The sequence below is a fragment of the Gobio gobio genome, assembly GCF_949357685.1.
Source record: "Gobio gobio genome assembly, chromosome: 9".
Taxonomy (NCBI): domain Eukaryota; kingdom Metazoa; phylum Chordata; class Actinopteri; order Cypriniformes; family Gobionidae; genus Gobio; species Gobio gobio.
In genome coordinates, this window is record NC_137115.1 from 43,380,913 (window position 1) to 43,408,639 (window position 27,727).

At 40.9% G+C, this 27,727-nt stretch overlaps 1 protein-coding gene across 1 annotated transcript in view; it reads right to left on the reverse strand.

Annotated features, from left to right (window-relative positions):
- The window catches only part of megf11 (multiple EGF-like-domains 11), a gene marked incomplete at its 5' end in the record, with an annotated part of 127,869 nt that extends 114,045 nt beyond the window's left edge, over positions 1-13,824 (reverse strand). Inside the window, 2 exons of the mRNA XM_079826160.1 lie at positions 4,052-4,175; positions 13,758-13,824. Of these exons, the coding sequence (XP_079682286.1) occupies positions 4,052-4,175; positions 13,758-13,824 (191 nt within the window). The remainder of the gene's footprint in view (positions 1-4,051; positions 4,176-13,757) is intronic.
- Between the last annotated feature and the right edge of the window lie 13,903 nt (positions 13,825-27,727).

Here is a 27,727-nt window from a genome sequence, read left to right on the forward strand (position 1 = left end):
CAAACACTAACAACAACACAGAGAATGTTGCCAAAATGCCAGTTTTGTCGAATATTCTCATATTAGGAGTCTTAGTTAAATTATTTAAATAACGTCTTAAATGAACGGGAGAAAATGAGATGCGCGTGACAGCGTCAGATCTGCGTCATGTTCGGCAGCAGCAGATCTTAAAGTGACAGCCGCACTGATGATGTCTGTCGTTAATGTTCATCAAAGAACAAAGGTAAAAGAGAAAAGATGATTAATATATATTTAATATATTATTTATGCAGTCAAGAAAGTAGTTGATACCTATTACATTTCTGTATAAGTCTAACAGGGAAGGCCACTGGTAAATATAACATTTATTATAATGGGTTTATGTAAAGATTGTTTTAAGTTAACTTAAATTAAAAGTTGTTTTTTTAAAGTCTAATAAATGTTGAAATTGGTAGCTTTCATTTATACTGTAATGTAATGTCATTAATGTTTCATAGAGACATTATTATCAGTGAGACTGGCCTTCATTCATAAAAACATGCCATTACAACACATATTTAAAATATGCTGTCTTTAAATTGATTCTACATTAATTTGGAGAGTAACTGAAATTATAACAATATCAAAATATTAAAAACTCCAAAAAAATTAAACTATATATTATGATTAATTACAGAAAACAATGCGATTAATTAGTTTTTAATCGATTCCCAGCACTAGTATATATATATATATATATATATATATATATATATATATATATATATATATATATATATATATTATATATATAAGATATTTCTTATATTGTCACATAAGAAAGTACAAAAATGCACACAATAAAATCACATAAAATATATTAAGGTACAGGGTCAATTAATAAACCTTTAACTACTTTAAAATTATTTTATTGGGGCATTTGGGGAAGTTTATTTATTTTATTTAAAAAAATTAAAAATTGTGGGGCGGCAGTGGCTCAGTGGTTCATGTAGGTTGTCTACAAACTGGAAGGTTGGTGGTTCGATCCCCGTTTCCACCTGACCAAGTGCCGAGGTGTCCATGAGCAAGACACCTAACCCCAGCTGCTCCCGACGAGCTGGATGGTGCCTTGCATGGCTGACACTACGGTTGGTGTGTGAATGAGTGTATGAATGGGTGAATGTGAGGCAAAAATGTAAAGCGCTTTGGATGGCCGTAGGTCTGTTAAAAGCGCTATATAAATGCAGTCCATTTACCATTTATTTATAAAATATATGGCCCAATATATGACTTGATACCTTGTGTACATTTTTGCTGTTAAGTGCAATAATTGCATAATTGTTTATTTATAAAAAATTTCAGAAAAGCCTAATTGGCTGTTTAATGCCAAGATTCTATTGTGAAAAATTACCCCATACATTAGGACAACATTCCCCACTATTGGTCAAAAATGTGTTAAAGGAACTGTAAATTTCATCCTGGGCATTAGCAATGCAAAGTTTGAGCCTTTTTTGTTATCAGGACATTTGCGTATTTGCATATACAGTAATAAACCTACCCCGAGAAATATTTACTGGAGTAAAATATGACAACTTGCCCTGGGGTCTTTTACATGAAATTGCCCAAACGTGATTATGTTGCAGAGAAACAAAGAATTTGCTGATCTCAAGTTTATAATCAACTACATTGTGAAGATACTGTAATCCAAGAAACAAAACCATCAAATACTTAAATGTAATATTCAAGAATCCACCTATTTTGTTTGAAGTGCAAAACATCTTGTTAACTCAAATAACAAAACAAGCATAATGTTTCTCTTCCAAAGCTTCAGTAACTCTAGAAAAACAAGTTGTCTCATCACAATTTCCATGGAAAAACATTACAAATTTGTTGCCAACAAAATGACATTAAAGCTCCGAAATATTCTCTTTCAGGGAACCAATGCTGAAACTCATTCATCTCTGCAGCCCTCTGTCCTCCTCTCTGCAGAGGCAATCGCTCCTGCTTATTTGTCATAACTGATAACACCCTTTACAAATAATACTTTTTCAGGCAATAGGTTCAATCAAAACAGATTGTTCTGGTCAACTGAATGCTTTAGTGCCGGTTTTATGCTAGCAACATATCCTTACTCTCTCTCTCCCGACTCACACACACACACACTACAAGGTTAATAATAAGAACATCAATATTGTTCTGTGTGTCTAGTGACTGAACCTAATACCTGTAGGCAAGTGTAACCAGATCAACACTCCCAAACACAATCCTTTACATCCCTTCACCTGTGCCATTAAAAGAGAATACAGTCAATACAGGAACAAACAAATGTAGATCCTCATCCTCTAAATCTATGAGATAACAGAACAGAGCTGAAATACACATTGTTTTTGCAACTGATCCATATAGCTTGTAACCACATCCTTTTTGTCATCCCGTAAGGGGCAAAGGTTTATCCACTGTTGTAAATTTTCATCAAGTATCAATTCAAGCATTATGTATCACCAACACAACAAATAAAGCCATAATACTTCAACATGTAATATTCTGACAAGTATCCATTTTGAATAACATCTTATCTCAGACAACATACATTCACTGATGGGGACTCACCTAACTAAGTAGCAACAGTACTATCTTGAACACATTTTTCTGTAGATCATCTGTTTTCAAAATGGTGTAATTTTTCCCCCAGTAACAAGCTTTTTTTTTCAGCAAGTAGTGATTATTCTTGACAAAACACAGCAAAATCCCATTTTCACATTCTATTGGCACTGTATAGATAGACACATATCAGAATACATACAGTAGTCAGTAATCAAATGCACTCTTAAACAGTCCTCTCTGCCAGATGTAGCATTGGAAAGTCCAAGAAAGTTTGTTTGGACTGTTCAAATATATTAACTGATTAAAAAAAAAAAAAAAAAATCATCAATTCTAGCCCCACCAATAGTTTACAGTTTAGCTAGCTACTTAAAAAAGTTGTAGGTAGCCTGTGAGCAGTATCACAACATTGTTTTTAAATGGTTTAAATGTAATAATAATAATAATAATAATAATAATAATAATAATAATAATAATAATAATAATAATAATAATATTTACTATAAATTTTTATCCAGCAAGCAATTTTGCATTTAAAAGATGTCTAATAGCCATCCAAACCCATGCCTGACATCTGGGCTAAAACAAGGCAAAGTTTGGGCTGTCAGTGAATATTTAATAGACATCTAACCACAGCCCAAGAATAGACTAGTCATCTAGAACATGAACATGTCAAAGGAATGAAACCAAACACCTTGTAATCACTATTGACGTTGCTTACATGATGGAATATCATACATCTCGCAAGTTATTTTGGCATGTAGAAGTGGGTTACTCATAGCCGGAATATATCGGGTCTATAGTTAACCGAAAAGGTGAAATGAAATCTATTGCTTGCTGGATAGTAGTAGTATATTACCTTTTCACATTTCCAGGGTTCTCAGAAATGGAAGTTGTCATAGTTGAGTAAACTGCTATAGTAGTAAATGGAAACTACAACAAATGTATTTAACTTTCCCATTTGCTCCAAGAGACTTTCCAAAGGAGGATAAAAATCATTGAGATATTGATTATGGTGGTCAGAAGAGAGAAAGATTTTTCTGCCATCACTCCTTCAGCCGTTGTGTTAGAAACACCCAAAATGCAGCGTTAACAATTCTTCTAGAATTGAATGCCAAGGTAATATAACAGAAAAGTATAGTGTTATAAATGTACATTGCATTTTTTATGAAAAGATTTACAATGTTAATAACTGTAATAATGTGAAACGGGTCTATTATTAACTGTAAAAATTGCGAAAAGGTAATATTATTACAATTATTATTATTAAGTATTCACCCAACGTACAGTTTATGTACATTAAATAAATAAATCAACTTTAATTTTGAACAATCACACAAGCATAAATCACTGCACTGTTAAAATTCCAATCCTCTTTTGACCAAAACATCATTCTGGCATGTTGAAGAGGAATAACTACGCTGTGTGAATCCTGTAATGGAGAAATGGAAGGTAAAACGGAGTTTAACACGGGAGAGTGCCCCTCTCTCACCTCTCCCAGTGACTGCAGACATTGGGGTCATCTGGGTTGAGGCTCCATGCGCTGATAATGAGGCCCAGAACAGCCAGCACAGGCAGGGTTAATGGGTAGGCCCGTAACAGCCCCATGACTCCTCCTGAGAGAATGAGAGTGAGAAAAAGAGAGGGAGAGAGTGAGAGAGAGAGAGACAAGGACACTTTTTGTCCTTTATAATTCTTATAAATTGGAGCCCTTGGATCATACTTGGAAGTAGAGTGAAAAGAGATGACTTTTTAAGAACAATATCAATAATTGTTACAGGAATTCGGTATGCGTGTCTTTTTTGTGTGTCTTTTTTCAGTTGACCGAAACGGGTCAATAGCCAATGACAACTACAAAGCGTGGTGGCAGATGGCTGTCATAATGGCGTGATATGTGTGTGATAGAGCCTAATGCAATTTAATTAAAACAAATTAGATGTATACAAACACTTAAACGAAAATTTTTAACACAATATTTACTTAATCTCAAAATGTCCAAATATTGTGCGCTTCATTCGTCTGGTTGAAACGTCAGTCATTATGCACCTTTTATTCATGCATACTTGTGTGAGTGTGTATATTCTGTAACACTTAGCTCAGGATATTAGTCCCATGACAGTGATGAAGGACTCTTTAAGACTACACGGGGTGAACCGTTTGTTTAAACTGTCAAGATATTTCATTAGACACATGATGGGAGATGAGCATGTGTGTGATGAATTGACATGACAGAGACAGATTTAGAAGGGCACGTGAATGACACACTGCACAAGCATGGGTCGGCGAAGCGTGAAAGCACTGATTATGTTAAACTGCAGGGGGTATTGTAGAAGGACACAAGAACAACAGTTTGCGTGATTCTCTGCAACTCTCCATTATGTACCTGATCAGGAAAGAACAACGACTACAACCACTAACGTCCTGGTGAGGTTTAAGTGTGTGTGTTTGTACTAAATAAACACACACATACTTTGTTTGGACTGTATACCTGTATATCTGTTAACGCCATTTAATGGTTTGCATGACATGTCTAATAACATTGGCTTCACTTACTTGCCAATCTGAGACCACTGAAAGGTGTTTGCAGGTCATTCACATGAGAGAAAAATCAATATCGATTTCACTTCCACTATAACAGTTCATTCAAAGGCAGAGACTGAAGTCAAGTTCATTTCTGTAAAAAGGTGAATTTACATAGTCGCCCTTTAAGGGAAGTTCACAACGTAATTTCGTGAGGAGTGAACCCATCTAATCGTTCAATTAACTGCCAAAGCATATAAGCAGCCACCTACCTTTTTCTGGCATCAGCAGTTTTTGCATCTCTCCACCTCCCTAACTCCACCAACATAAATTTAGGCATCTCGTTCCCCATACTCCTCTTCCTAGCACTAGTAGTAGCACTAGTAGTCCCTGGGGGGTAAATCTAAGCTTGAGTTGAAGCTGCTTCCGCGAGCCCCTCCACTGTGGACAGCAAGCCAAATACGCTTAACCTTATTAACTAAAAGAGTATATGGGTAAACAAACTTGTGAAAGGTTTATTCCGCACTAGGACTGCAGCAATAAGACATGTACAGTAACACCGTTGTTGTGATGTTCTGTTCAGATGTACAAACAGCTGTTCTCTAGTGAATCACTAAAATAGCAGCGTGAATGTTTGAAGTTAAAATGATGAACACTGGTTTAATTCATATCCCTTGGTAGGTGGACATGTACATACATTATGTTTGTATAGATGGAATGTACAATATCAGTGTACTGTCAGCATTTTAAGCATGAACAACTCTGGAATTGCAAGAACCTTTACACTCAGACGCAACCCTATAGCAGGTAAATTTAGAAACTTTGTCTAAAGGCCCGTTCACACCAAGAACTATAACTACAGTATAATGTGAATAATTTTAACTAAATAAGAGAGATCAAACAAAATGTATGTTATTTTTTATTTAGTACTGTCCTGAATAAGATATTTTACATAAAATGTTTTTACATATAGTCCACAAGACCAAAAAATAGCTGAATTTATTAAAATGACCACATTCAAAAGTTTATGAACATTGATTCTTAATACTGTGTGTCCTTCCCTGTATGATCCACAGTTGTTGTTTTGTTTTGTTTTGTGATGGTTATTCTTGAGTCCCTTGTTTGTCCTGAGCAGTTAAACTGCCCAATGTTCTTCAGAAAAATCCTCCAGGTCCTGCACATTCTTCAGTTTTCCAGCATCTTTTGCACATTTTTGAACCCTTTTCAGCAGGGACAGTATGATTTTGTGATCCATCTTTTCACACTAAGGACAATTGAGGGACTCAAACACAACTATAAGAAAAGGTTCAAATTTTTACTGTTATTATACATACTGGTGGTCTGACCCTGCTGGTCAGAACAGTGTAAATGCAACAAAAACTAATCTTTGTGCTTTGTTACTTTTGATATAAAACAAAGTCTCAGATTTCAAATTCCGACCATTTTATTACAAATTGTAAAAAATAAATACAGTTTATACCGGAGCACAAGTCAAGAGAAGCGGGAGCATGGAACTATGTGAACTGTTCATCTCCTCCGCTTTAATACCAGTTATAGCGCAAAATAAACATGAAAGAACATATGAAGGTATGTTAAAAGATACATTACAACTTACCAAAATCCGTATCATGTCTAATGTAATCGCTCAATCATTGTTTCACTCAACCGTGGAAAGACGTCAATAAAACAGCTTGTAAACAAAAGGTCACTTAACGTCACATCATGTACACAGAAAAACCCTTCAGTAACCATAAACTAGAAAAATGAATTCTAGAGATGAGTATTTTGATAAATATATGCACCACATTACATATTCATTATAATTTTTAAAGTTCTTCAATATTAATGCATGTTTGAAAAAAATCATTACGTTTTATCATAAAGTTTTTATGACTGCCATCATTTAAATGTTTATATTTCAAAGAAGAAATATGATTATGTAATTGTAAAGTTAGTATTATAACTTTATTATAATCAAAAAACATCAAGTGTAATTTATGCTTGTATTTAAATCAGTTAATTTTAACTAGAGATGCTCCGATCAGCATTTTTGGGGCCGATCACCGATTACCGATCACCAAGATCATGATCTGCCGATTGCCGATCACTGCCTATCACAGAATGGCAATCTTTTATCTATAATCTTGCAGAGTTTGCACCATTTGTAGAAATGAAACTAACTCTAAATTAACTGAGTCAAGCTCTTGAAGAACCACCAAGTGTTTATTTTAGAAAATGAGATAACTTAAGGCTACTGTAGGCCATCTTTCCCAAATAAATGTATATAATAAATGTATATAATTATCTCACCTAAATATTTGATCATGCAGTGCATTTATTTTTATTTTTTTTTAAATTTCAGGTAGGTCTAACATTAGTATTGAGGTAAGAAATACTAAAGACATTTAAAGCTACACTGTGTAACTTTTTTAGTCTATTCTTAGCTAAAAACACTTAGTACTTTCAAAAATATATGTGCTCAATAATGTATATTTACTTCTTTCAAGTAATAAAGTATTCTCGTAAGTTTATAATATGCCATTGAAAATACATAAGGTAATGGGATCTAACGGTGGTCGCCATGTTGCCCCTCCATCTTGAAAGTACATTAGCCAAAGAGGGACATACCCGTAAATTCAAGCTTCGCCTTACGCGGTTTTACTGTGCGCGTCAACTTGTTCAGACTTGTCTGGTGCATGTGCAGAGTTTTCATCTCAGCAGCTCCAGTAACAGAGTTATACGGCGTTTTCCTGGCTTGTTTATTCCTCAAAAGTCTGTTTTTCCTTGTGTGGTATTTCTGTGCGTTAATAACTCCGTAAGTAATAATAGTTATTGTCATTGTAGATGTGTTTCAGAGTGTGTCATCGCGTAATTCAGTTGATGTCACCTCAGAAGTATTTTTGTGTCAACATACAATAGCGTAATGCTCACCTATTTGAATAATCATTCAGTTATTAACAATGTTTATTCGTTTATAGAAAATATTTGCTTATAATGTATGTTGATGGAAATATGTATCAGGTCTGATCGGCATATTAACACTTGTTATACAGAGCTAAACCTGCGCACACACTTTTGTAATCCGACACCGCTTGTTAGCAGCGGCAGCTCCGCTCCTTTTAATGCAGCTGCATTTAGCGCCTATATGTGGTACAATAAGCTCTGGTTTACGGTTACATTATACAAATGTAACTTATACGTATAGTTATACAGTTCTTAACTGTGTATATTCTGTCATGTCATTATCATGTATATTTACCATCCTAATTTGTTCTCTCACAGAAACCACATTTATGTACATATCCATGCAAACCTGTTTATGCCTTGCAATTGGATGACTGAATAAACATTACTATCATCAAAGTTCACTCTGGATTAGCTGCAGTTCTTTCTAGCCGAATAATTAGGCCAGTTGAGTTCCAACCATCCCACTGCGCACAGAATATCCCACAGGTACCGTGTCGAATGTGGACGAGGTCGAACTGGAAGCCATATTAATCTTGGACTAAATCGGCCACCGTAGGAGTTAAAACGAAATCGGAATTGAACAGAACAGAAACTAAAATTCACTGGATGGTCATATACCAGTTCACCACTAGATGGGGGAAAATATCACACAGTGTAGCTTTAAAGCTACACTGTGTGATATTTTCCCCCATCTAGTGGTGAACTGGTATATGACAATCCAGTGAATTTTAGTTTCTGTTCTGTTCAATTCCGATTTCGTTTTAACTCCTACGGTGGCCGATTTAGTCCAAGATTAATATGGCTTCCAGTTCGACCTCGTCCACATTCGACACGGTACCTGTGGGATATTCTGTGCGCAGTGGGATGGTTGGAACTCAACTGGCCTAATTATTCGGCTAGAAAGAACTGCAGCTAATCCAGAGTGAACTTTGATGATAGTAATGTTTATTCAGTCATCCAATTGCAAGGCATAAACAGGTTTGCATGGATATGTACATAAATGTGGTTTCTGTGAGAGAACAAATTAGGATGGTAAATATACATGATAATGACATGACAGAATATACACAGTTAAGAACTGTATAACTATATTTATAAGTTACATTTGTATAATGTAACCGTAAACCAGAGCTTATTGTACCATATATAGGCGCTAAATGCAGCTGCATTAAAAGGAGCGGAGCTGCCGCTGCTGCTGTTAACAAGCGGTGTCGGATTACAAAAGTGTGTGCGCAGGTTTAGCTCTGTATAACAAGTGTTAATATGCCGATCAGACCTGATACATATTTCCATCAACATACATTACAAGCAAATATTTTCTATAAACGAATAAACATTGTTAATAACTGAATGACTATTCAAATAGGTGAGCATTACGCTATTGTATGTTGACACAAAAATACTTCTGAGGTAACATCAACTGAATTACATGATGACACACTCTGAAACACATCCACAATGACAATAACTATTATTACTTACGGAGTTATTAACGCACAGAAATACCACACAAGGAAAAACAGACTTTTGAGGAATAAACAAGCCAGGAAAACTCTGTATAACTCTGTTACTGGAGCTGCTGAGATGAAAACTCTCTGCGCATGCACCAGACAAGTCTGAACAAGTTGACGCGCACAGTGTTAAAACCTTTTTTTACGGTCTATGGTTAAAACCGGTTAAAACGCGAAAGGCGAAGCTTGAATTTACGGGTATGTCCCTCTTTGGCTAATGTACTTTCAAGATGGAGGGGCAACATGGCGACCACCGTTAGATCCCATTACCTTATGTATTTTCAATGGCATATTATAAACTTACGAGAATACTTTATTACTTGAAAGAAGTAAATATACATTAATGAGCACATATATTTTTGAAAGAACTAAGTGTTTTTAGCTAAGAATAGACTAAAAAAGTTACACAGTGTAGCTTTAATAAGAAATCAAATGTAAATTAATATTGGTCTTCCCTGAATAAATTAAATTAGATTAATCCTTACACTTAAGGTTGCAAAAGTTAGTCATTCAAGAGCAGTGAGTGTCATAAAGGTTCATCAAACAACACAAGACAAAGAGAAACTCAGAGACAGCAGCAGTTTATTCGACAGCTGTCACTTTAAGAGCGAACACGGATAGGTTACATGCAGTTGCACAAACGTTCACTCGCGAGTCACGACGGGGTTTACGTGCATACTCGTCAAGACGGTAATTTAGTACATACATTTTTGTGTATCTGACCATTTCAGCGCAATTTGTACTCGCAAGCTTTTTGTGAGATGGCCTGTGTGTGTGTGTGTGTGTGTGTGTGTGTGTGTCCAGACCGTGCGCGCGAGTGCTGAGCGGTTTGAACACTGGCAAGACTTAAAAATAAATGCAAATAATAAGCTTTAGTGACGATGCGACACTGCCTCGATTGTGCAAAGTGGCAAATCCTGTGTCAACTGAGCAGCTCGATTTGAAGCGCTGATGTGAAGCCATTTGAGCATTTTGAAAGGGAGAGAGAGAGCGCGCGCACACAGTGATTCACGCGCGCTGTTTGTGAACTTACGTCCCACAGAAAGTTTTCAAATGACTGCGTAAGTTATTTAATATAGAAATATGAATTGTACCTCACCTTCAGCATTATAATTATTTTACCCGCGCTGGAAAGAGAATGAGACGGTCTCGCTGCATATCATGCCCTAGCTCTCATGGCAGGCACAGGATTTATGTGTCGTCAGCATGCGATCGGTTCATGAGATCGGCCTTTCTGGAGACCGCCGATCAATCATCCCAAAGCGATTATCGACCGATCGAGATCGGTTGCCGATCAATCGGAGCACCCCTAATTTTAACCTTCAATATTATAGTAGTAGTACTAACTGACTACCATGTATAGGTTACTGCATTAGTTGAGAGATTTTTTTCCTCAAGAAAATTTGCCATGTACTGTATCTGATGTATATCCACAATAATTGATATTGAATCAAAATCGTCTCAGGTTACGAATGTAACCATTGTTCCCTGAGAACAGGGAACGAGACGCTGCGTCAGCTTGACGCTACGGGGAACGCCTCCAGCGTGACTGGTGCCTGAAATCACAATGAAAAAACTTCAATCCTATTGACCGGCGACAGCCTATGATGTCATCAAGGTGCGACCAGGAAGTATATAAGGGCACCTTGCCAACATGACAGTATCTCATCGTCTGAAGGGACTGTTTTCGGCAGGTAGGCCCTGCGGCATGGCACAGCGACGCAGTGTCTCGTTCCCTGTTCTCAGGGAACAATGGTTACATTCGTAACCTGAGACGTTCCCTTTCGAAAGGGAACTCACGCTGCATCAGCTTGACGCTACGGGGAACGATATACCAACGCCGCCATGCCGACGGGAGTGCATGCCCACTGGCAGTGACAACTGTCAAGACAAGCAGATTCTACTGAGATGCCTGAACCACTCCCCTTCTGGTCACATTAGGCTGTCAGTGACAGCGCTCCCTACGGTCATAGCCCAAGCTATCGCCCAAGAAGGAACCTTCACACACATGAGGTCCTTCCCAGGCCCTGCTCGAAGGCCTGGAACCACCCATTCGACTTAGAAGGGGTTCCTTTAAGGGAACGTGGCAAGGGAACTACGAGGGAACCCTATGCCAGTCACTATTCGGGAGGTTCTCACCGAATGCCACCAGGGAGACCTGACCAGGTGACCCAGTCTGTTATGGGACACGTAATATGGTCAACCCTGTCTGTACAGTACAGAGCCTCTGGTACTCGCCTCCGAAGAGGCATCCCGCTAGGGTGCTGCAAGAAAGGCAGTGACATCCACTAGCCGGATCTCAGAGACGGGTTATCCCGGAGAGCAGCTCTCAGCGAAGTGCTATATAACCCTTGCTAGAGGGGAGTTTAGCCGCTCGATCCTCGGATCTACCAAGCACCTACTTTAAAACGTGCTTAGGAGGCCAGAGGCCTTACAGGCTGATTATGCCAGGGAGGCCCCGAGGGGCCTACAACCCTTAACCAGCGCCAAGCGGCCGTAAGCTCATGGTAGACCCTCATTCGAGAGGAGCTCATAAGCCTGCCTGGTAGGTAGCCATGCCGTAGGCAAACTATGAAAGTCCCCTCCCGTGGGGACCGCATAGCAGCAGTAACGTCTCGTCGTGCTAGGGTAAGAACACCGCCTCCAGGTCTCGCGAACGGCCATAGACCTGCGCCTGATAGTGGGTGGCCACTAGCTGTCAGCATAAAGCCAGTTGTGTGTTCCCGCCTGGGGAACTCGTCCCCCAGGGAGGCCGAGAGAGGCCTCCACCTGGTAACCTGATAGACCGCTTGCGCATCCACAGTAGCGCTCATCCTCAGGAAGGCCAAACGGGCCTGATACCTGATCGCAGTCGTGCTTGCCCTCGAGGTAGCTGGGAAGACCAGGGACTCGCTTATCAGGGAGGCCAAGCAGGCCTACCAACTGCAAAGACACCGGGCACTCACAGCCTAGCTGAATGTGCTACTCGTAGCACTTCAGGCTCACCACAGCGGCTGGGGACCGGGAGCTCGCTCTCAGGGAGGTACCATGCCTACCATCTGACAGCAGAACGTGCCGCTCACAGCACTTCATGCTCACCACAGCGGCCGGGGAGCCGGCCTCTGCTCAGTGACTGGACCCCTCCAGAAAACCACGAGACCAGAGCGTGCCCTCAGAGGAGGCCACGTGGGCCTACTACTCCAAGCGAATCCCTTCAGGGAAGCCTGTGCAGCTTTTCCTGATAGCAGCCCATGCTACGCTCCGTTACCGAAACTGGGGACCAGGGAACGATTCCAGGGAGGCGCAATGCCTCCACCTAGTAGCAGAACATGCCGTCCGTAGCGCTTCGCTATGCTTTCTCCCTCCAAGGGGGTCACTCAGGGAGGCCGGATGAGGCCTACTACCTCCTAGCACTCGTGCTAGTCATACAGTGACTGGGGCCCAGGAACGCCATCCGCAGAGGAGGTCGAGTGAGCCTGCTTCCCCACAGCAGGCCCATAGGGAGGCCCGGTAGGGCCTACCACCTATTTAGCAGCTCGTACCAGCCGTCGAGGGACTTAATGCCTATGGTGCCCCCTCGGGGGAGACCAGGCAGCGCCTGCTGACCACAGCAGGCTCTCAGGGAGGCCGAACAGGGCCTAGCTCCTGAGCGAAGGTAACCCAGACCGGGAGCCTACCCCTCAGGGAGGCCTGGCAGGACCTATCCCCCGAATAGGGGGTCTGCAGATTCCAAGGATCCTGCCGAGACTTTAAGAAGGCTGGCTGCTGCTACCTGGGCTGACGGCAGCTGTCTGCTGCTGACGAAGGCCTGGAAATCCAGTTAACACCTGGGGACTCATCCCCAGGGCCAAATGACGGGTCACTGCTGACGTCGACACCAGTGGAGAAGAGCCTCCGAGGCCCACTCATGGGCCATGGTGTCGGGACTTTCCTGCAAGGAGGCCGGTTAACGCCTACTACCTGTCCTGAAGTCCAGCTGCCCAGACTGCCCAAGCTGGCTACTAACAACCAGCTGGCTCCTACGCCCGCACCTGGGGCTGGCTCCATCCCAGAGGCAGCTAGGGACAACTTGCATCGCCATGTCCTAGGGCCCCCAGGACGGCGCAGTCTCTCGGGCAGTGCCTACAAACATGGACCTAATCACATTGCCAACAGCAGTGTACTCAGCGGAAGTGCTTAAACAAAGACCCTCTAAAGCGAGGGGAGTACAACTTACGTCACCTGCATAGGGGCGGCTGCCTATTTCTTTCCATGCAGCGGCCAACACAAGTGCGATGGCGTCAGCCATTGGCAATGCTCGGGCCTCAGGGGAGCATCCGACCAGAACCGTACAGACAGAAGGATTATCCGATGTTCAGCTCTACCCGGGCCCTAAAGGAGGTGGAGCAGAGACATAAAGCAAGGGAACAATATCACAGAAATGTGAAATCCACCGGCCGTACCATCCTCCAGGAAGAGGCCGGGGGCCGCTAGCAGATGGCAGCCACCAAGCTCCGAAAGGCGGAAACAGCAGATAAAGTCTAGTCGCAAACCGGCGAAAGACGCTTAATTCCACCCCACGACCACTGGCAAAGTCGCTGTCTCCTGCACCACCTCGTCTGCATTACACGTGACCCCAGAACGCAGAGAAGGGGGCGGGCCTTGGCCGGACGACTCTGTAACAGAGGAGGCTGAAACAAGGATGCATAAACAACGCCATGTTCTTGAATAAAAAGACAGGCCAGGGGCGAACATCTTCATTAAAAGGGAACGCCCCCATCCTTGACAAAGCCTAGGCCAAGTGGTGCGACATAAGTCCGCACTAGATCAGGGCCCGGGAAAGAAATATTATCACCTCTAATATTACACAATGAGGCCCCAAAAACCCTTTTCCAAAAGCCCCGCAGAGCTGGGCGCAGATCTCACTACAGCTCGTGCGTTAGTGCATACCCGGTCTTCAGCTACTTCCCACTTTTACGCTAGGAAAAACACAGCTCGCCTCTTACACTACAAGCCCTCGGGCAAGAGCGCGATTCAGTTACCCACATAGTGGGGGAAAACATAGCACGGAGAGGCAGCAGACTCTACTAGCAGAAAGTGAGGTATTCACACACAACCACATAATGTTGCAAAGAAGATCGTTCTTAGCTTACTCACGGGGAGCTGCAGGCCCTGCGAAGATCCAGCGGCGATCCAAATTTCCCCAGAAACCCTCTCAGGCGAGCGAAGGTATAGGAGTTCTGAAAAACATAGTTTTGAAAATGTTTCACCCTCAGAGAGGGGGACTCACCGATCGCTCCCAGCGGTGCTTCCAGCCAGCCATAAGGCTAGTATCCGCCCGCCATCCTGAGGGGGGCGCTTTCCAAACAAGCCAGGCGAGCCGGCAGAATCTTACATTTTCTGCTCATCATAGGCCACCTAAGCGCCCGGGGAAAAACCAGAGGAAGGGAAAAAAGGCAGCGTTCATCTCCGCGCTCCTCGGGGGGTGGAGTCTGCTGCCTGTGCTGGTTACGGTTACCAGCCCGGCTTCCTTCCTCTTCCTGTCGCGGGTGTCCCGCCTCCCCTGTGCCCCAGTCCTCCGCGGCGGGGCGCTCGAGAGGCGACGCTGGCTCGCTATTCCCGTCTCCAGCCCTCAGACTGGGACGGGCCGGGGACACCCGACAGCCTGGGCGCGGTCCCGGACCTCAGCGGAATGCATTTCTCCTGAATGCCGCCGAGCGCGCCTTCGCCTCTCCGAACTTTCCCACCACCGCCTCTACGGAGGTGCCAAAAAGTTCAGACGGCGAAACCGGGGCATCAGGGAGAAAGGATTTTTTTTTTTTTTTTCCCCGATGTCCAAACGGTTTAACCACAGATGTCTCTCCGTGGCCACCCTCGCCGCCATCGGCGCTATCTGTACGGTGGCCCGGAGAGCAAAAACCGCGGTCCGGCGCGACTCGACTACCGCCTCAGGGGGTCCCTCCCCCCTGATCGAGGTCCCTCAGCAGGTACGCCTGCAACACAGCCTGCAACACAGCTGTGGTGTGCAAAGCCGCTGCAGCGCGACCCACTGACATGTACGCCCTGCCATTCAGGCGTTTAGACCGGCAGGGTGGGAGCCACAGTGTCGCCGGCCGCCCAGAGGCGAGATAAACATAACATCTCGTCCACGGGCGGCATCGACACATACCCAGCCAGGCAGTCCCCCGACATCAGCGACATCTAGCTCGCCGATGTCGACAGATGCGGGCTGAGTATGGTTTCTTCCATTCCCTCGAGATCTGCTGATGGAGATCTGGAAAGAATGGAAGACTCCCAGGAGTTGGGAGGTCATGGGCGGAGAGAAACCGATCGTCCGAACTGTTTGGACGCTCAGCCTTTCTCCTCACGCGCCGCAAAGGCAGCTGCAGTCTACCCGCAGCGCGTTCCATGACTTCCAGCAACTCCCCGTACATGGGACAGGATGGTTAGAAAGCTTCAGCATTTTTAACTGACTCACCCAACCTCTGCTCGAGCCTCTCGCGATCTGGATCATCCTCAAGAACCATAACTGTCTCCAAGCGACGAGCCAGATCCATCTGGGAAGCGCATTTCAGACGCCGCTCAGCCTCAGCTTGAGCGTGGTCTTTCCCAGATGCTGAAACCTCTCCCCTCAAGAAGAGGTCCAGCCGAGTTGCATGCTCTTCTCCCAGACAGTAAACACAAAGTGTGTGTGTAACCAAAGCGCAAGCTACACATTCAAAACACACTTCTGCAGAAGTGGCCTCAGCACACTTCATTGTTATCCTTCTTGTAGACGTTTCACGTGAAGACAGGCAAAACAGTCCCTGAAGACGAAGAGATACTGTCATGTTGGCAAGGTGCCCTTATATACTTCCTGGTCGCACCTTGATGACATCATAGGCTGTCGCCGGTCAATAGGATTGAAGTTTTTTCATTGTGATTTCAGGCACCAGTCACGCTGGAGGCGTTCCCCGTAGCGTCAAGCTGACGCAGCGCGAGTTCCCTTTCGAAAGGGAACTTAATCGAATCGCAAGCTTGTGAATGGAAATTGAATCGAATCGGGAGATTTGTTTCAATATCCAGCCCTATTTAATATGGAGTTGGCCCACCCTTTGCTGCTAACAGCTTCAACTCTTCTGGGAAGGCTTTCCACAAGGTTTAGGAGTGTGTTTATGGGAATTTTTGACTATTCTTCTAGAAGCACATTTGTGAGGTCAGGCACTGATGTTGGACGAGAAGGCCTGGCTCGCAGCCTCCACTCTAATTCATCCCAAAGGTTCTACTGGGTTGAGGAATCTGTGTAGGCCAGTCAAGTTCCTCCACACCCTTGGTGATGTAAGGCTTGGATGTAGCTGCTTGGCCATGGAAACCCATTCCATGAAGCTCTCTACGCACAGTTCTTGAGCTAATCTGAAGGCCACATGAAGTTTGGAGGTCTGTAGCTATTGACTCTGCAGAAAGTTGGCGACTTCTGCGCACTGTGCGCCTCAGCATGCGCTGACCCCGCTCTGTGATTTTACATGGCCTACCACTTTGTGGCTGAGTTGCTGTTTTTCCCAATTGCTTTCACTTTGCACAGGTGACAACCTATCACAGTACCACGCTTGAATTCACTGAGCTCCTGAGAGCGATCCATTCTTTCACAAATGTTTCCAGAAGCAGTCTGCATGACTAGCTGCTTGATTTTATACACCTTTGGCCATGGAAGTGATTGGAACACCTGGATTCAATGATTTGGAGGAGTGTCCCAATATAGTGTATATAGGTAAAACCTATACTTGTTCAAAGGGTTCACAGAGATCACCCTCATTACCCCCCCAGTGGTCAATCATTGACATTTTGAAACAGCTGTGATGTAACAAAATCACGTTTACTGAAATCACGTGTCTTGGGCAGTTTGATACGCACTCCAAACCACTGATTCGAAACAAAAGATTTGTAAAGGTTTCAAAGCTTCATGAAGCAGTGTTTGGAAATCGCCCATCACTAGTCTGTGGTTGGTCATGGTCTTTAGCACACCGTTGTAAAGCTGCTGTGTTTGTCTTCCTCTGCATTGTCTGGATTTGCGTTTCTTGCTTGGATTTTTGCCTTGTTTGGATTTCTGCCTGCTGCAATTAGGTCCTCACCTCTTCCTTGTGCATCAGCAACAAAAATAAATACAACTGTTCTCAACATTGAGCACATTTACATGCACACCAGTATGCTGATAACTCACTAAAATCAGCTTATTGAAATAACCTGCTGTCTGGGTTTACACAAACCAATAACCCGACAAGACTTAGACCAAGACTTACAAGACTAAATCAGGTTATTTCCCGGTAGTGATGTCAAAACGTAATCATTTGAGTATCTGAGTATTTCATTTGTTATGTCGGTTGTGATGTTAAATAAAGCATTAAAAACTGAAGAAGAGTATTGCAACATGTCAGCAGCAAACTTAAGGCTTATATATTATCCTTTCATTCAGTTACAGATGCAGCATTTTGACTGTACTACTTCTTCTTCTGCTGCACGAGATGAGAGCACTTTTATAAAATTTTTGGGTCAATAAAGAGTCTGAGTTTGCAATATATTTGCTGTTCCCTTACTGCAAAACGCTTATTCTGTCTGGATGTGCTTAAATTCACAGCAAGGACGTATTCCTGTCACATCCCACATGCGCACTTAAATAAGCCGACAGAAAGCAGGTTAATGCATTTACATGCTGAGAGATATCGGTGTAAGGGGCAAAAATCTAGCTGTGACGATCGGTTTATGCTTAAGCCGTTTATGACCTTATTCCAATAAAGGAAAACGGGTTAACATGTTTACATGATCACATGCATTGACTAGTCGGCTTATTAAGTGTATTCGGCTTATTTGTATTCGTCTAAAAGAAGAATGTCATATACACCTAGGATGGCTTGAGGGTGAGTAAATCACGGGGTATCAACCATCCCTTTAAGAACGTGCATGTAAATCCACTCATTGATAATAAAAAGAAATGTATGCAACAAATCAGCATATTGCAATGATTTCTGAAGGATCATGTGACACTAGAGTAATGGCTGCTGAGAATTCAGCTTTGCCATCACAGGAATATTAAATAAAAAATAAAAAAAAACATTAAAAGCCTCTGTGAGCATAAAAGACTTCTTTCAAAAATCTTACCAACCTCAAACTTTTGAAAAGTAGTGTTCATTGAAACTAAATTGAAAGGTTAGACCAGCTAGAAACAGGTCCTTAAGGTAACCACTGTATAATTATACGGGTCAATTTTAAAGCATGACAGTTATTGAAAAGCGACATCCAAAATATAGTAGTAAATGTAAAATGTCTGTTATATAGATAGCAAAAGCAAAAGTTTCAAGGGATGATCAGACCATTTCTTCTGAAATGAATTCCATTCATTATGTATCACTGATTTGCACCGTAAGATCACTTAGCCTTTAATCAAAATGCATCTTCTGCTCTCTGTTATCCCCATAGACCTGCGGTGGTTCTTGAGCATGAAAAAGATTGTACTTTTGTCATGGCTTTAAGTAGGAGTACCATAATGAGGCATCTGACATCAAATTATTCTGTGCTTCCTCTTGAAGTGTAGGTGACTCTAATGAACACTGATTTCTAAGAATTAAAGCTGCACGGATGCGACTGGCATAATGCTGATTGCAAACGAGGAGAGACAGGAGCAAAGGCGATGGATCCCAGTTGGACTCACCTCAGACCACAGGCTGCAGTCCCTGGAGATGTCTGGAAGATCACTGCTCGCCTGAACCAGACAACCAGACACAGAAGGGCTGGAGACCAGACAGACCGATAATCAGACTCAAAGCAAAGAGAGGGCACCTGGGTGTTGAGAAAGAGAGAGAAGAAACAGTTAGTGTTCAACTTCAGAACAAGAGAGCAGGGAAAAGGTCTAAACGGCAAAAGAGAATAAAGATTGAGAAAAAGGGACTCTCAGGAAAGGGACTCGAGCATTAGGATCTCCCCGATGCAACAACTGCTAAATCCCAGATATTAAATCTAAACCACACCTCCTGTTTGGAGGGGATGAAACATCGGGCTCATTCGCCTCCTGCCAACACACAAGGGTGAGAGCTTACATTACCTTAAGGAGCATGGAGTGTCAAAGCCTCTTATCGCTCCACAAGCGCCACGAGAGCATTCTCAACAATAGCAAAGGAGAACAAGCTATTCATGGCCATTAACGACACAATGACAAGTACCGCCGTGTCGACAGCTAGGGTCTAACTAGAGGCCTTGTATTCCTCAGCCTCATTACGCAGATCTTCATTAAGCCTGCGTCGGGCCGTGGGTCATCTACGTGGGGTTCAAGAAAAGATGAGAAAAATAACACTGCGGGTGCAAACAAAAGATGTAGTTTCCTCGCTGTCATCGCGATTCATTATTTATTCTCCTTCTCCTTCAGATGCAGAAGAGGCCGGGCAGAAAGCCGCAGGCGAGGACACAGAGCGGAACAAGAGCAGGAAGATGAGCTCGGAGCACACTGGAGGGGACAGGCTGTCTGGAAGTGACCTCTTCCACCGCTTTTCTGTCTACATGCTGAAAAGTTCAGCAATCAGACTCTAAAGCTACTGGGTCTTGTTTGTCCGTCTAAGTACTCTGTGGAGCACCACTGAGACACAAGCAGTTTGAAGATACTAAGATATGACGGACGTGCAATAATCCACGATTCTGTATCGCTGATCATAGCCTGCTCGTGTTCTGTTGGATTTAAATTCGTATTCCTTAGAATCCCAAGGGGAAATCCTACAAACAAATGATGCTCTGAATTCTTCTGTTTATTAGTGGCAACAAGCCTAAGGGTGCAAAATGGGATTGCATATATTATCCCAATGAGGCCCTCAGGGTGGAATGTATAGGCACATCACTGGACTCATTACAGAACATAATGAAGTGTGTAATTGAAAACTAACTGAATGAAAGGTGAAAGCTAGATTGAACCCAAAGTTTAATTTCCATTTGAAAGAAGCTAACTCTGTAAATAATACAAATGAAAACTGTAGCATGACTGTATCTTGTTATCAGAAGGACACTCACGAATAGATTTACATTTGCGTCATCACAGTGTTGAAGAAGGATGATGGCTGGAGGTTAATTTGATCAAAATTAATTAGGGATGCACAATATATTGGTTTTAGATTTACTGCCGTTGAAAAGTTTGAGGTCGGTAAGATTTTTAAATTATTTTGAAAGAAGACTTTTATACTCACCATGGCTGTATTTATTTGATCAAAAATACAGTAAAACAGTGATATTGTGAAATTGCATTACATTTTCTATTTTAATATATTTCAAAATGTCATTTATATCTGTGATACAAATTTAATTAGAAGCTATTACTCCAGACCTCAGTGTCACATGATCCTTCAGAATCATTCTTATATGTTGATGTGGTGCTCAAGAAACATTTCTCATTATTATAAATGTTGAATAAGTTGTGCTGTTTAATATTTTTGTTGAAACTGATACATTTTTCCCAGGATATTTTGAAAATTAATAGAAAGTTCAAAAAAACAACATTTACTTGATTGGTGATTAGGTTGTCTACTAACCGGAAGGTTGGTGGTTCTATCCCCGGTTCCACCTGACCAAGTGTCGAGGTGTCCATGAGCAAGACACCTAACCCCAGCTGCTCCTGACGAGCTGGATGGCGCCTTGCATGGCTGACACTGCCGTCGGTGTATGAATGAGTGAATGAATGGGTGAATGTGAGGCAATATGTAAAGTGCTTTGGTGGCCGTGGGTCTGTTGAAAGCACTACACTCTAAAAAAAAAAGGTTCTATATGGCACCAAAAATGGTTCTTGGCTCGTAATCATAGGGGAACCTTTTTTAGTGCTATATAGCACCAATTTTGGTGCTTCAGTGGTTCTTCAGCGGTTCTTCAGAGGTGCTATACAGCACCTTAGTCAAAGAACCGGTGAAGAACCTCTGAAGAACCACTGAAGCACCAAAATTGGTGCTATATAGCACTAAAAAGGTTCCCCTATGATTACGAGCCAAGAACCATTTTTGGTGCCATATAGAACCTTTTGTTTTTTAGAGTGTTTATAAATGCAGTCCATTTACCATTTACTTGAAATATATATATTTTTTTATCATTTCTACCATCACTTTTGATCAATTTAATGCATTGTTGCTAAATTAAAGCATTAATTTCTTTTTTTTTTTTAAATCATACTGACCCCAAAATTTTAAACGGTATAGGTTGTCAATAATTTATATTAAAAACATATATTTTAATTTATCAATAAATTGCCAGTATTTAATTGTGCATGCTCCTTTATGAACATTGAGATCAAAATAAAGCAAATCACCTTTTTGAAAGTGTTTTGAAACTTGTATGTTATTGTATCACTTATTACACCAGGCGGTGGCAATGCGACTGTTTAAAAAATTGTTTGTCATTGAATCATTCATTCAAGAGATTCATTCTCAAAAGCTGATTCATCCAATACTAAAAAGTCTTCATGAATGAGACATGACTCCTTCATTACATTTTTTCCCCGTTCATATTAATGTATTTTTAAAATAGACTGAAGATTTTGTCAGAACCTCTAGTAAATTATGTCATATTTTGTTTAGTTTTCTAATGTTTTTTCATCAGAATCGTGGGAGAATCGCAATCTCAATTTAAAACAAAAAAAAGTTTGATTCTAAATGTATCCAGAATTGTGCAGCTCTAACTTCTAGCATCTAAAATTTGTCATTTAAGTTTTTACCATTTTATATTTATTTAGACAAAATAGTGTAGTATTTTTAGATGTCGGCCATTTGTCAATAATCCGCCATAGCATGAGAATAATTAATTGGCTTATCCTATCGGTATTTTAATATTGTGCCTCTCTAATATTAGTGAGGTAATATGCGTTTAAAACATCAAACCTCCATCAGACTTTAGAATTAATGTTTGAATAAAACCTCTCAGACAAACAGCCAAGTATTAGCGAAATGACAAAATGCATTAAGCTCTGTTCTGCTGCCATGTATTTCAACGGTTGTAGTATTACATGACAACCATGAGACAAATGGGTAACTAAAAGTATTTCACAAGAGACTGTGACTTTGAAATATGAAACCATACCATTTACTTCTCATTAATGAGTCTGTGCACATAGAACAATAACCTAAACTGTGTTTGTTGTCTCATCTGCCTGCCTTATATTCACAATAGGAACAACATGTTTCATTGTCTCCAATTCACACAGTGATCCTGTTTATAAAACTCAAACTCCCTTTTGGCTTCTTTTATCCTGCTGCACTTATTTTGGGATTTGAACAACAATGCAATTGTCTTCTTACCTGTGTAAATAACGAAAAGGATATACTACTCTGTGTCTAAACTGTTGTAAGGAAAAGGGTGCTTTAAAATACTCAAACCAACTCTGTATTCCCACCTTGTCAACCAAAGGAGACATTGACATGATTCAGGACATGCACGTATTGGAGCTCAATGCAATTAACCGACCAATTCCCTGATCCCCTTGCATCTGAGCCCCTCTGTGAGTGATGTTATGGGTCTGCTGGCAGCTCTCACAACGATAAAGTAAAATCAACCCATCTACTCAAGACAGGAGTCATGACCGCATCTTAAGTTTATGTCAGCATGTCACCATGCTATGGTTATTTATTTCTGTCTTCATTTAGAAGAAGCTAGTGACCATTTACATATAATCATCTAGAAACTGAAGTGATTGCTGACATTGGAGTGAAGACTCAGATTAGAACTACTGACATGATACTTACCGTGAGAATTTCAGTAGTGATTGATTGCATATCCAGCACAATGTTCTACTGTACTACGGTTCCATCATCACATGATTTTATATACTAGTTGTGTTCAAACTAAATGCAACTGTTCAAACCAAAAGAAGAATGGACTAAGTCTTTTTAAGGTCAAAGCACTTATTCGATTTGTAACATTATAAATGTCTTTCCTTTTAATCAATTTAATGCATTCTTGCTGAAAAAAAGTATTCAGTTCTTTCCAAATATAGAACATCTTACTGAACACCAAATCTTTTAACATTAGTGTACAAGTATAGCTACTGTTTAAAAAAGGGGAAAGACCAGAATCTTCAAAACTGTTTTTCAAGATTGCATTTTTCCCCAAATTAAAATCTGACAATAATGATTTAATATATGTAGATTCTTTAGCTGAAATTAAAGGGGGGGGGGGGGGGGAAGTGTTTACCTGTGATTCATATCTTCCCTTTTATACCCCTGGTGTAGTTCTGGCTTTAGAGAAAACAATTTTGTTTTCATATCACTGACTTTTTTTCCCACTTTGTTTACATTTTGTAAACCCCAACTAAAGTAAATTTGATTGCAGATCCTGAATGTACTGTTCCTCCTGTGACCCATAATACAAATATCTGTTTACATACATTTGCGTCATATTTTGCACAAATTGTGTGCGCCATTTAGTGCCACCGTTACCACAGCATCGTGAGGCTTGTGAGACCTGTCAGTGTTCCTGTCAAGAGAAAGCAACCCACGTCAGCTGATTAAAGAATTTTGGCAACTCAGCATGGCACCCCAGTGCATAATTGGCTGGTTTGCCTTAAATTATGCCAAGAAAGCTTTCTCCTCATTTTTCTAACTTTACTTACAAAATATGGGATTTAGAAGCAGCTTTCTAGCTTGCTTAAACTAAACCATTACTATTTGAGAAGTTACGTTTTTAATCCAGTTGTGAAAGTAGTTATAATTTATTTAAAGGATTATTTAAGAAGCAATAAAAAAAATATAATTCAGATTAGTGTTGTCAAAAATCACAATATTTCAATATGTACTGATACTGAAATATCTGAAACGGTTCCAATACTCCTTTTCTACATTATCGATACACCGATACCAGCTGCGCGTTCTCATTCTCTCTTCTCTCCATTGGCGATACACACCCGCCTCCTCTTACTCACTCATCTCATGCGCTCGGGTTGAATAGTGTTGATGTTGGCCTGAATTTCCGTGCCGGTTGTGGGTATTGTGCATAACTTAACTCATTCCCACAGGTTTCGTGCTCAAACCAAAAGCGTAATCTATGTAAGCTCTCCTAAAGCCGCCTCTCAAAAAGCTCACGAGTACCAATTGCACTTCTTTTTCATGGCTTATTGGGTTTAAACAGTCAAATACATACAAAATTATGTCAAAATGTCCATTTGGCCAAGTATTCAGGTGAATACCATCAGTTTTGGAACGTAAATAGTTGAAAGAAAACATGTGGTGTAACAGTATTAGCTCCTAAAGTAGCCTAATAAACCTGATGCTTTCTGTCATGTAATTCCAAGAACAAAAGACCAAGAGAAAATCACTCGCTGCTTTTGACCAATTAACTATTGTAACTTTAATTGTAAGCATTAATCTGTATTTTAATTTTTACAATGAAGACTATCCAGTTTTATTTTACATTTGATTACTTTCATTTCTGAAGCAGACCTCTTTTTTTTGACCCACCTGAAAAACGTAAAGACATTTCATGTTTATTTCATGTGTCTCTTTATTCGATTGTATTTTTGAGCTATCATTTGCAATTTGTTTGTGTGTTCTCATTTTATTACTGACTGTTTACTTGTCTGTTTTTTTGTGTGTTTAAATTTAGTTCAACTATTCAAATAAAGACTCCCTGTTCTGTGTAAGCTATTGCAACAAAATTATAAAAAAAAAAATAATGAGATAACAACCAATCATCTGTATGGCAGTATATGGCAATTTTCCGTGAGGTATCAAACATGGTATTGAATATCGATATTTTTCAAGGTATCGTATCAAAGTTGGAAATTCCAGTATTTCCAGTACACTAATTCAGATTAGGGATGCGCGGTATACCGGTACTGGGAAAATACCGGTATATATTATATTTCAAATGGTACGATATCATGATTTTTCTCATTTCGGTATATGCTGCTGTTCCGAAGTACCCAAAACTCCACTACCCAAACTGACGCGAAACTGGCAAATGTGGAAGCATAAAACAAAATGAATACAGCAGTTGAATCTCACTCAACACGCCCGAAACGAATTAATAAAGAGAGGAGTAGAAGTGAAATTTGGAACTTTGCTTATAAAACTGACGAAGAACCATCAAACCTTGCCAAACATCGGTCACTTGCCCATCCTGACTTGTACAAAACATTAAGAGATCGACAGGTGATAAATCAAACAATCTAATTTAGACACTTTCAACACTGATCAACACACATACATAATATTGTATCGTTTAAATCTCCAGCGTTCGTTTCAACCAATGACGTTTAGATTTCATAATATTTGCACACATACTATTGCACTATTTACATTCAATAAGACATAACCGACTGCGTTTATGTGACTACTCACTAAAGATGGACATTTTTTACATAATTTTGTGTGTATTTGACTAAGGAAAAACAACTTAATTTTGAATGCGCCAGCTTTTTATGCTTGTGTGTGCTTTGTTGGTATGAGCGCAAATAAAGCTCTCTGTTAAAGAGCTCCCATACCATGTATTACGAAATGCTATAAAATTGCTTGCATGTTCAAAATTGGCAAGGTTTAAAAATACGTAGGCAGTGATTTCCGTCAGTTGTCCCGAAACGATAGCTAAAGTGTTGAATCTGAGCGTGCAGATTGCTTTTATAGTGCATGTGATTGCTTTTATAGTGCAGTCTTTTGAAGCCTTCTCAAAAGAACTTCTCAAAAGAAAGTTTTAAAATGACTGATTTGATGTCATAATCTTTGTTGCTTTATTTAATATTAAAGATTTGCGTTAATTTCCCGCTTTATAAACCCCAAACTTGCGAGAGTAAAATTATTCGAAATATCCGCGCCAAAATTCAGACCCTGTATGGTATCGATTTAATATCAGTACTTCGGTATTAGATTGTGGTCCCGTGACGAAGCCAAAATTGTGGTATCGAGCCATCCCTAATTCAGATTAAATTCAATCTCAAAAAATGTTATATCTGAGGTGCTTATTTGAAGCTTAATTTATAATTCCGCCTGAGCCCTGCATATTTGTTAACATAGCTGCAGAACAAAAAAACGTGGGTAGATGGTTGAAACCTATGTTAACTCAAGCAAAATGAATAATAATCTTAAGTGATTATCACTTAAGATGTTCTCATTTCACAACCAAAACTTCACAGACTTTCTTACATAGAGACCACGTGATTGACCCTGAATTATCTGACTATTGAAGAAGATAGCCTTGTCTTGTCTCATTGAGAAGCATGCATCATTAAGAGAGCCATGGTCTGTTAAATTACAGGGGCAAAGTATTTCCTTTTTCTATTTGATTAATGTATGTGTGTGTGTGTGAGAGAGACTGTGTGTGTTTGGACCTGAGTGCTCAAGCGTCCCCTACCTCTAAGCAATAGCTACACACATCCGTTCAACAGGTACTAATCTGTACTGATCTTGTGTCCTAAAACTTTCAATCACCCTCAATCTTGAGAAACACTTCTTACAAAGACTGCCAAATGGCTTTTAAGCAAAAAACCCTAACAATATTTTGCAAAGGGCAAAAAAACCAAGTCAACAGATAAGCCAATCTCTTGATCAGCAGCACTCCATCCTGAATGAAGTAAGTGTGGATAAGAGAGCGTGGAACTGGAAAAACACAGTAGGGAAGCTGGCAAATGCTCTAGGTCACTTAATTCTGGGCACATGGATTATTCATGTGGCAACCACTGATCATCATGACCCTCATAAATCAAACAATGTGGTTTCTCACACCACCACTGAGCCCAATTTCAGCCTGCTAATCTCAACGCCATCCTTCATCACTATAACCTTTCCTTTTCTGCAGCCTGCACCCCAAGACAGAACCGAGTTTGAGGGGACAGGTCTTTCATGCTGATCTTATTTTACCTGTTTATGCAGAGAACAGTGCAAACTTTATCTCTCCTGTCATGCTGTGTGCTCTGCTCCTACATAGGCTATCAAAGGCCTCCAGCCATTTAACTCATGACACCTGGTTTCAGCACATTTTATGCCGTAGGCTTAAAGGAGACACTGAATATAATTTAGTCCATATTTATCTCACTCATATTAAAATATGTCTCTGGTTATCCAATCACAAGTGGTCAGCCGGGACCGCTGTGCGTCTAAAGAGCGTCTTTCGTGACTAATTGTTATTGGAGGGTTTCTGATTTCTTATATATCACTTATGTCAGCATCTTAGTGCACATTGATAAAATCGAAAGAAGTAAACATAAAAAAATATTTTGGACCCCATTTACATTG